The 11,041-nt window shown below is 36.4% G+C and overlaps 3 protein-coding genes across 3 annotated transcripts in view; all 3 read right to left on the bottom strand.

Moving 5' to 3' along the window:
- Positions 1–2,916, bottom strand: part of tpra1 (transmembrane protein, adipocyte asscociated 1) — a 21,138-nt gene extending 18,222 nt beyond the window's left edge. Inside the window, exons 1-2 of the mRNA XM_016458120.1 lie at positions 2,755–2,916; positions 1,910–2,087 (exon numbers count right to left, since the gene is read on the bottom strand). Coding sequence (XP_016313606.1) covers positions 1,910–2,073 — 164 coding nt within the window. The 5' untranslated portion in view covers positions 2,074–2,087; positions 2,755–2,916. The remainder of the gene's footprint in view (positions 1–1,909; positions 2,088–2,754) is intronic.
- A 551-nt stretch (positions 2,917–3,467) lies between these two features.
- On the bottom strand, positions 3,468–5,295 carry LOC107666696 (E3 ubiquitin-protein ligase TRIM39-like). Its single transcript, XM_016458117.1, has one exon. It carries the CDS (start codon positions 5,291–5,293, stop codon positions 3,851–3,853), a length of 1,443 nt encoding a protein of 480 aa, XP_016313603.1. The 5' UTR covers positions 5,294–5,295; the 3' UTR covers positions 3,468–3,850.
- A 2,482-nt stretch (positions 5,296–7,777) lies between these two features.
- Positions 7,778–9,615, bottom strand: LOC107666697 (E3 ubiquitin-protein ligase TRIM39-like). Its single transcript, XM_016458118.1, has one exon. The coding sequence runs from the start codon at positions 9,601–9,603 to the stop codon at positions 8,161–8,163; it is 1,443 nt and encodes a 480-aa protein (XP_016313604.1). The 5' UTR covers positions 9,604–9,615; the 3' UTR covers positions 7,778–8,160.
- Positions 9,616–11,041: the final 1,426 nt, after the last annotated feature.

An 11,041-nucleotide genomic window follows, 5' to 3' on the forward strand; every position in this document is an offset into this window, starting at 1 on the left:
CACACACACACACACACGTCTAAAACGTGAATTTCAACTTTTCATGCTGTGATGGAAAGCACCTATTTATCCACACAAACACCTCCTGGGAACCAAAACAAAAAGTTTAAGCTGAAGTCTTAAAACTGAAATTAAAAAATAAAATTGCAAAAAAAATTAGGTTTGAGGCTAATTTTCCTCTTCAACAAGTTTTCTTCATAAAAACGAAAATATATAAATGTGACCCTAGACCACAAAACCAGTCATAAGGGTCAATTTTTTGAGTTTAGGGAGTTATTTGATTATATAATGTTTGCGACTGGTTTAATATCTAATTCTGTATATTAACCTGTTGTGAGATAACATACATTATCAATCAAAAGTTTGGGGTCAGTAACCTTTTTTTTTAAAGAAATTAAAAATTTAATTTTTATTCAGCAAGGACACTATACATTGTAAAAAAAGGTAAAGACATTTATAATGGAACAAAATATTTATATGTGACACTGAAGACTGGAGGAATGATGCTGAAAATTCAGCTTTGATCACAGCAATAAATTACATTTGAACAGATATTCACATAGAAAACAGTTATTTGAAATTGTAACAATATTTCACAATATTAATGTTTTTACTTTTTTTGATCAAATAAATGCAGCCTTGGTGAGCAGAAGAGGCTTCTTTTAAAAACATCTCACTGACACTAAACTCTTGAATGGTAATTTAATACAAAAAATTACTGTAATGATGAGAATATTATTTTGTCAAAGTTTCATAAGAAATACTGTTCATTTTTGGTGAAGTTTGAAAATGTTTTCCTCAGAAGTTTACTTACAGCATACAATAGATAACCCAAAACAATAGACCTACGGTTTTTCTTTCTACATAATTTGCTGATTTATGATTTTAAAGACGAGGAGAGGAAGTTGTCATGAAAAGCACCAAACATCTGCTGTCTCTGAAGATATTCTGAGCTCAGAGTCGTTCACCAACGCAAACGTCCTCAAAGGAACACAAAACCCAACTGTCCCAGGAGAACCAGATGTGATTTTTAATAAAATTACAGAGGACAGTCCCGTTTGATAGAGTCACTACAAGCACAGAAACGAAAGCAGAACTGAAAGCTCATGTTATAAAAATCCTCCAGCACCAAAATCACATTTCACACGCCTCACACAAGCGTCTTCTGTTAGATCCAACACAAGATCGTCTGTATCTGAGGAATACTCTTCAGTATATGATCTCAAAAACTACACGCATTCAGGCGTTCAAACATGGCAGAGAGCCCAGATGAAAACTGCAGTCAGTTTCAGCACACGGAAATGCAAAATAAAACTACATGAATAAATACATACAAATAAATAAATAAAAACATGAAATCACAAATCCTTGACCTGTCACTTAGTTAAACTGAAAAAAAAAACTACTTGCAAATTTACAGCAACTAGACATGCACATACTATATAATAGCAATATTATATAGGGACACATATGTGACCCTGGAGCACAAAAGCAGTCTTAAGTCGCTGGGGTATGTTTGTAGCAATAGCCAACAATACATTGTATGGGTCAAAATTATCAATTTTCCTTTTATGCCAAAAATCATTAGGATATTAAGTAAAGATCATGTTCCATGAAGATATTATGTCCTACCGTAAATATAGCAAAACTTAATTTTTGATTAGTAATATGCATTGCTAAGAACTTCATTTGAACAACTTTAAAGATTTTCTCAATATTTAGATTTTTTTGCACCCTCAAGATTCCAGATTTTTAAATAGTTGTATCTCGACCAAATATTATCCTATCCTAACAAACCGTGCATCAATGGAAAGCTTATTTATTCAGCTTTTCAAAAAATGGACCCTTATGACTGGTTTTGTGGTCCAGGGCCACATACGTGTCCACAGACAGTGTGAAACGGCCGTACCTGGAGTGTCCGATGTCGTCGTACAGGATCTGCAGGCATCTGTGTGGTTTGGTGATGTTGTTCTCATGGTCAGGGTTGAACTCAGAGCTGTTGTCCGTGGTGGGAAACACACTGGTATTGGCATAAGGGAGCAAACTTACTGCATCAGTCACAGTCTCCAGCATTCTGGATTAAACCTCTGCGAAACACACAACTCCTTCAGTTTACAGTCATATAGGATATACAGACATATAGAACATACAAGCAACTTATTTGCATGTAACGCACAGATTTCTAGGAGTTCACCATAAAAATGCAGATTAGATTCACAACTGTGGCAATATAACACAAAGACACGCAAAGAACTTTAACATTTAAAAATGAGAAATGTTGCCTTGGCAACTAACTGAAATAAAAATAAGGTTTAGTACTAAAATTACTAAAACGGAAATAAAAAGAAATTAAAGCTAGAAATATTAAAAAATTTAAAAAACGAATAATAATAATTACTAATACTCACTGGCTTAAATCAGCCATCACAAACATTTTCAAATCCATTCATTTATTCAAAAAAAAAAAATGTTACATTTTGTAAGAGATCGGAATGTTTCGAACGCATGAAACGCAACAAAGTTTCTCCGCTGCAATGTGTGTGTATTTGCACAGATATGATGTTACATAACACACTCACATCCAAATGTGATCAGAAACAACACACACTGACCCAAACACAAGCATAAAGCGTCAGTGAACTAGAATCTTCTGTATGTTTACTGCACGATGTTTATATTGTAATGCATCATGTGACATATTTCACACACAGCGCGCGGATATATCAGCTGATAAACCTCAAAAACACAGCTCACCTTTAACTGTTGATGATCTCAGATCAGAGCCGGTGCGCTTCAGTATTAACGTGATCATAAGTTATTAGTTGAGGCATAATAACTTTCGTCGGTGGCTTGTTTACAGACGGAATGAAACTGATGCGTCAGTCAGATAAAAGTCGGCGTCAATGCGTCATCGCGTCAAAGATGGCCGCCATCTACGAAACCTTTCACAATAAAAGACTCAACGAAACCACTAAATACGTAGTTGTGTACGTTTAATTGCTACTTTGATAGCTTATGCTGTACTGTAGCTTAATTTCATTTAACTTTATTTTATTTTGCACTAATATTTTATTTATATGTGTTGATATATCTTTGATTTGCACTTGTTGTCATATTACTTAATTTAAATCTTATTTAAAAAATGAATACACATGTGCGTATTATCAGTACCAAAATACCACTACCAATAGTTTTTTTTTTTTTTGCGATTATAATAAAGCACACTAAAATTTTAATTTATATAAACAAAAACGACACCGAAGACCCCTCTTGTAGGCGACACTTCAAAATAAAAGCCTATTCGCCCGAAGTCGATGGCAGCCATGTAGGCAACCCTTCAAAATAAAAGACAAATATTCAAATAAAAAATGTTGGGAGTTTAGAAAAACAACAACAATACGATACAATATTTATACAATAAATAGTACAGTATAATGCAGTATTTAGAAAAAAGGTAGATTCTACTGTTTTATTTAAATTGAGACAGAAACAAGTATTAATACACGTTAAAAGAAAAGCACAGCATAGAAACAGAATTCAAAACGTTTTAAATGTAATGTGGTCTTGTATTATTGAAGTTAAACAAATGTCACATGCTTAAATGCAGCATCACATGCATTGAACTGACACTGAACATACACTGAGGATATGATTAAATGAAATACTGCAAACGGAATGCATGTGACAATCTATTGTAGAATGACGCATTCAATGCGTAAGTGAACATTAATGACGTATTGCATCATAACATTATGACAACAGGATAAGAACGGATGCATGAGGTCTAAGAAATTATTTTAGCAATTCGATGCATAAGGTGAAAGCAGAAACAAGTAGGTTTCTTCAACCACTAGTTTACAGTGATGTGTGCTTTGGGTTGACCAGACATCATCCTTACAGCCAGATACACCGGCTGCGTGAAGCGGACTTTAAAAGTGTGCAGGTGAGTTTTATCTCCACTCACGTCACTGACGCTGTTAAACGCTAAAGTGCCAGTGCTAAAGCTGAGGCGTATCTCCATTCTCTTCAGAGATGGCGTGCGTCTAAGCGGCGTGTCCTTTCCTTTCTCGTACGCCCTCAGAAGGTTATCGCAGTACATGAGGCACCAGGATCCAGCGCTGCTCTCCAGACCGCTTCCAGAACCAGATCTGGGCAGTTCGCCGTAACACACGGCCAGAACCCAAGCACAGCCTTCAGCCTGGAAGTCCCAGAGATGTTCTCCTCGGACGAAGCTCTGGGAGCTCAAAGCCTGGAAGAAACTGGAAAACCTCTGAGATCTGGCCGGATACGGCTGTTTGGCTGCGCTAAAAGACACCGTTTTGAGGTCTTCGGATAAGACCAGGTTGGGATGGATGGTATTGGGGTCGAAGGTGACCTCGGATGGGTTGAGAACGACGCGTAGAGCCCGCTGAGCGGATCCGAGTCCGAGACGGAGTTGGGTATTTTGGTGCTCGATCTTCTCACAGACTTTCTTCAAACTGCTGGATAACTCCAGATCGCTGGAGGAGTCCTGCAAAGGCGCCAGGGTCAAGCTGGTGACCTGGTTCTCCACGTCTCGGACTCCATCAATAAAACACACGTCGTCCGCCTCGTCCATTAACTCGTCGACCTGAAGTTCAGCGGATCTCAGCGGCTTCTGGAGGTCTGACAGCATTCGCACTCTTTTCCCAACAGCATCTTCTCTGGGTCTCAACTCGGCCTCCAGAAGCTTCAAAGCAGTCGTGCTGTAGGTCTTCACCAGCTCTGCGATCTCCTCCAATACGCTGCTCACATCTTTCCTCAGATCCGCGTGTGTCGCTTTGACCGCAGCCTCTCTGGCCTTTTCCTTACTCGCCAGATCATCTACTAGAGCCAGCTTTTCTTGAAGACTAGTTATGACGGGATTCAGTCTAGACCTCCGTTCATTGGTTTCAGTCTCCACAAGAGAGCTTTTCCCAGAATCTGTTGATTTGCACACGTCAGCGTCTTCTGGAGATGGCCGGTCATTGATTATCTTGTCTTTTGCACTGGACTGAAGTTCACCACTGATGCTGTTGGCTTTGTAGTTCTCTACTATCTGTTTCAGTTTGATGTTTCTCGGAAGGGACTCTGGGCTGAGATGTTCCTGTCCACAAACTGGGCAGCAAAGTGCTTGATCAAATCCAGAAGTGTTGTCCCTCTCTGGTGTCTCCAGACAAACCAGGCAGAAACTGTGAGCACAGGGAAGAGTGACCGGGTCGAGGAGGAGATGGAGACAGATGGGACAGGTGAGCTCTGACTCCAAACAGCCGTCAGGAGACCCGTGTGCCATCATGACTGTGCAGTGCAAACAGAGAAAAGCACAGTTACATCAATGCTCCTTTGGCTTTAACGCAAACAGACAAAAAGTCTCCCAATTTTGAGAGAAATATGAAAAAACAGGCTTTCCTAGAAGCCAATTTCCACCTCATATGGGAAAAAACATGGAGAATTATAATTATGGCATAAAAAGTCAAATTGTGAGATGCTAAGTCATAATAATGAGATTAAAAAGTTGAAAGTTTGAGATAAAAAGCCAATAATAAGTAATAATAATAATAATAATAAGTCATAATTATGACAAAAGGTCAAAAACTTTTGAGTTTTTCCTAACAATTTTTACTTTTTAATGTCATAATTGAACATGAAAAACATTTTATCTCACAACAATGATTTACCTAAGCATAATTGTTTGGTACATCATTATTTTGAAAATTTCATAATTATGAGATAAAAAGTTGCAATTTTTGAGATAAAAAGTCAATTATCACAAAATGTAACTAAGCCATAATTATGAGACAAAGTCAACATTATGAGATAAAAAGTCATAATTATGATATTATTAAATTACGTCATAATTGTGGAATAAAAATAAAAATTATGACAAAAAATAGAAATTATGAGAAAAAAAAAAAAATTATTAGATAAAAAGCTGAAATAAGCCATAATTATGACATAAAAGGTCAAAAACTTTTGTCATCATTGTTTTTGTTTTTTCTTACAATTTTTAATTTTTATGTCATGATTCATATAATGACATTTTATCTCACAACAATGATTTACCTAAGCATCAGTTTTTGGTACATCATAATTTTGAAAATGTCATAATTATGACATAAAAATTGTCAAAATTGTGAGATGCTAAGTAATAATTATGAGATAAAAAGTAATTATGGCATAAAACGTTATAATGACAACACAATATTATGAGATAAAGTCATAATTATAAGATAAAAAGTTGAAATTTTGAGATAAAAATAATCATCACAAAATATCTAAAGTACGATACTAAGCCATTATTATGAGACAGGAAGTCGAGATGAGATAAAAAGTCATAAATATGACAAAAAAAAGAAAAGAAAAAATTGTGAGATTCTAAGTAATAGTTATTGGATAAATTCGAAATTAGGAAATAAACATTTGAAATTCTGAGATAGTCATAATTATTAAAAAAAGGTTTAAATTATGACATAAGTCATAACTGACATAAAAGGTCAACAATTTTGTCATAATTGTTTTATGTCACAACTGTTTGTCGACGTTTAATGTCATAACTTTTTTTTTTTTTATCTCACATCGATTTACATAAGCATGATTCAATGAATATATATATATATATATATATATATATAAAAATAAACACTAATTAAAATATCAACAAATGCTGTAATAGTATACAAACAATAATAAAATAACAACCCCACTTTGACCATTTACTCACTGGCTTAAATCAGCCATCACAAACATTTTCAAATCCATTCATTTATTCAAAAAAAAAAAATGTTACATTTTGTAAGAGATCGGAATGTTTCGAACGCATGAAACGCAACAAAGTTTCTCCGCTGCAATGTGTGTGTATTTGCACAGATATGATGTTACATAACACACTCACATCCAAATGTGATCAGAAACAACACACACTGACCCAAACACAAGCATAAAGCGTCAGTGAACTAGAATCTTCTGTATGTTTACTGCACGATGTTTATATTGTAATGCATCATGTGACATATTTCACACACAGCGCGCGGATATATCAGCTGATAAACCTCAAAAACACAGCTCACCTTTAACTGTTGATGATCTCAGATCAGAGCCGGTGCGCTTCAGTATTAACGTGATCATAAGTTATTAGTTGAGGCATAATAACTTTCGTCGGTGGCTTGTTTACAGACGGAATGAAACTGATGCGTCAGTCAGATAAAAGTCGGCGTCAATGCGTCATCGCGTCAAAGATGGCCGCCATCTACGAAACCTTTCACAATAAAAGACTCAACGAAACCACTAAATACGTAGTTGTGTACGTTTAATTGCTACTTTGATAGCTTATGCTGTACTGTAGCTTAATTTCATTTAACTTTATTTTATTTTGCACTAATATTTTATTTATATGTGTTGATATATCTTTGATTTGCACTTGTTGTCATATTACTTAATTTAAATCTTATTTAAAAAATGAATACACATGTGCGTATTATCAGTACCAAAATACCACTACCAATAGTTTTTTTTTTTTTTGCGATTATAATAAAGCACACTAAAATTTTAATTTATATAAACAAAAACGACACCGAAGACCCCTCTTGTAGGCGACACTTCAAAATAAAAGCCTATTCGCCCGAAGTCGATGGCAGCCATGTAGGCAACCCTTCAAAATAAAAGACAAATATTCAAATAAAAAATGTTGGGAGTTTAGAAAAACAACAACAATACGATACAATATTTATACAATAAATAGTACAGTATAATGCAGTATTTAGAAAAAAGGTAGATTCTACTGTTTTATTTAAATTGAGACAGAAACAAGTATTAATACACGTTAAAAGAAAAGCACAGCATAGAAACAGAATTCAAAACGTTTTAAATGTAATGTGGTCTTGTATTATTGAAGTTAAACAAATGTCACATGCTTAAATGCAGCATCACATGCATTGAACTGACACTGAACATACACTGAGGATATGATTAAATGAAATACTGCAAACGGAATGCATGTGACAATCTATTGTAGAATGACGCATTCAATGCGTAAGTGAACATTAATGACGTATTGCATCATAACATTATGACAGCAGGATAAGAACGGATGCATGAGGTCTAAGAAATTATTTTAGCAATTCGATGCATAAGGTGAAAGCAGAAACAAGTAGGTTTCTTCAACCACTAGTTTACAGTGATGTGTGCTTTGGGTTGACCAGACATCATCCTTACAGCCAGATACACCGGCTGCGTGAAGCAGACTTTAAAAGTGTGCAGGTGAGTTTTATCTCCACTCACGTCACTGACGCTGTTAAACGCTAAAGTGCCAGTGCTAAAGCTGAGGCGTATCTCCATTCTCTTCAGAGATGGCGTGCGTCTAAGCGGCGTGTCCTTTCCTTTCTCGTACGCCCTCAGAAGGTTATCGCAGTACATGAGGCACCAGGATCCAGCGCTGCTCTCCAGTCCGCTTCCAGAACCAGATCTGGGCAGTTCGCCGTAACACACGGCCAGAACCCAAGCACAGCCTTCAGCCTGGAAGTCCCAGAGATGTTCTCCTCGGACGAAGCTCTGGGAGCTCAAAGCCTGGAAGAAACTGGAAAACCTCTGAGATCTGGCCGGATACGGCTGTTTGGCTGCGCTAAAAGACACCGTTTTGAGGTCTTCGGATAAGACCAGGTTGGGATGGATGGTATTGGGGTCGAAGGTGACCTCGGATGGGTTGAGAACGACGCGTAGAGCCCGCTGAGCGGATCCGAGTCCGAGACGGAGTTGGGTATTTTGGTGCTCGATCTTCTCACAGACTTTCTTCAAACTGCTGGATAACTCCAGATCGCTGGAGGAGTCCTGCAAAGGCGCCAGGGTCAAGCTGGTGACCTGGTTCTCCACGTCTCGGACTCCATCAATAAAACACACGTCGTCCGCCTCGTCCATTAACTCGTCGACCTGAAGTTCAGCGGATCTCAGCGGCTTCTGGAGGTCTGACAGCATTCGCACTCTTTTCCCAACAGCATCTTCTCTGGGTCTCAACTCGGCCTCCAGAAGCTTCAAAGCAGTCGTGCTGTAGGTCTTCACCAGCTCTGCGATCTCCTCCAATACGCTGCTCACATCTTTCCTCAGATCTGCGTGTGCTGCTTTAACCCCAGCCTCTCTGGTCTTTTCCTTACTCGCCAGATCATCTACTAGAGCCAGCTTTTCTTGAAGACTAGTTATGACGGGATTCAGTCTAGACCTCCGTTCATTGGTTTCAGTCTCCACAAGAGAGCTTTTCCCAGAATCTGTTGATTTGCACACGTCAGCGTCTTCTGGAGATGGCCGGTCATTGATTATCTTGTCTTTTGCACTGGACTGAAGTTCACCACTGATGCTGTTGGCTTTGTAGTTCTCTACTATCTGTTTCAGTTTGATGTTTCTCGGAAGGGACTCTGGGCTGAGATGTTCCTGTCCACAAACTGGGCAGCAAAGTGCTTGATCAAATCCAGAAGTGTTGTCCCTCTCTGGTGTCTCCAGACAAACCAGGCAGAAACTGTGAGCACAGGGAAGAGTGACCGGGTCGAGGAGGAGATGGAGACAGATGGGACAGGTGAGCTCTGACTCCAAACAGCCCTCAGGAGACCCGTGTGCCATCATGACTGTCTTTGGTAACTGTGCAGTACAGACAGAGAAAAGTACAGTTACATCAATGCACCTCTGGCTTTAATGCAAGAAGATGATTCCCTAGAAGCCCATTTCCACCTCACAGAGGGAAAAACAAAAAACATGGCAATTATGGCATCAAAAGTCATGATAATGAGATTAAAACGTTTAAATTTTGAGATTTATCATTTATCATAGCCACAATTACGACAGTCAACATTATGAGATAAAGAGTCATAATTATGATATTATTAATCGAAATTGTGGCATAAACGTTAAAATTATGACATAAAATTAGAAATTCTGAGATAAAAAGTCACATTTATTAGATAAAAAGTTGAAATAAGTCATAATTATGATATAAAAGGTCAAAAACTATTTTGTCATAATTGTTCTTATGTCATAATTATGAGTTTTTCCCAACAATTTTGACTTTTTATGTCATAACTTATATCATAACATTTTATCTCACAACAATGATTTACCCAAGCATAATTTTTTGGTACATCATAATTTTGAAAATGTCATAATTATGACAAAAAATTCTCAAAATTGTGAGATGCTGCTAAATCGTAATTATGAGATAAAAAGTCGTAATTATGACATAAAAAGTTATGACACCACAAAATTAAGAGATAAAGTCATAATTATAAAATAAAAAGTTGAAATTTTGGGATAAAAAGACAGTCTTCACTAAAGGTCTGATGCTAAGACATTATTATGAAACAAAGTCAAAATGAGATAAAAATCATAATTCCGATATAAAAAGTCATAAATATGTCAAAACGAAGAGATTCTAAGTAGGCCTAATAGTTATTAGATCAATTCTAAATTATGAAATAAACAGTTGAAATTCTGAGGTAATTATTAGACAAAAACGTTTAAATTACGACATAAGTCACAATTACGACATAAAAGGTCAAACATTTTGTCATAATTGTTTTCTAAAAATGCAGACTTTTTATATCATAATTTATGTCATAAATTAGTTTTATTTTTTTAATCTCACAACAGTTTTTTTTTCTGTAGCGGAAATGGGCTTCAGAAATTATCTGCATTCTGACCGAGTTTAATATACTGATAATCATCAATCTTGTTGATATGATGTGTTCAAAACAAAATGATATTTTATTTTTATATGGAAATAAACATAATTTGTGACCCTGGAGCACAAAAGCAGTCTTAAGTTGCTGGGGTATATTTGTAGCAATAGCCAACAATACATTGTATGGGTCAAAATTATAGATTTTTCTTCAATGCCAAAAATCATTAGGATATTAATTACAGATCATGTTCCATGAAGATATTCTGTAAATTGCCTACCATAAATATATCAAAACTTAATTTTTGATTAGTAATATGCATTGCTAAGAACTTCATTTGGACAACTTTAAAGACGATTTTCTCAATATTTTGATTTTTTTTTTTTTTG

The sequence above is a fragment of the Sinocyclocheilus anshuiensis genome, unplaced genomic scaffold (genome assembly GCF_001515605.1).
Source record: "Sinocyclocheilus anshuiensis isolate Anshui unplaced genomic scaffold, SAMN03320099.WGS_v1.1 scaffold91, whole genome shotgun sequence".
In the NCBI taxonomy this organism is placed as follows: domain Eukaryota; kingdom Metazoa; phylum Chordata; class Actinopteri; order Cypriniformes; family Cyprinidae; genus Sinocyclocheilus; species Sinocyclocheilus anshuiensis.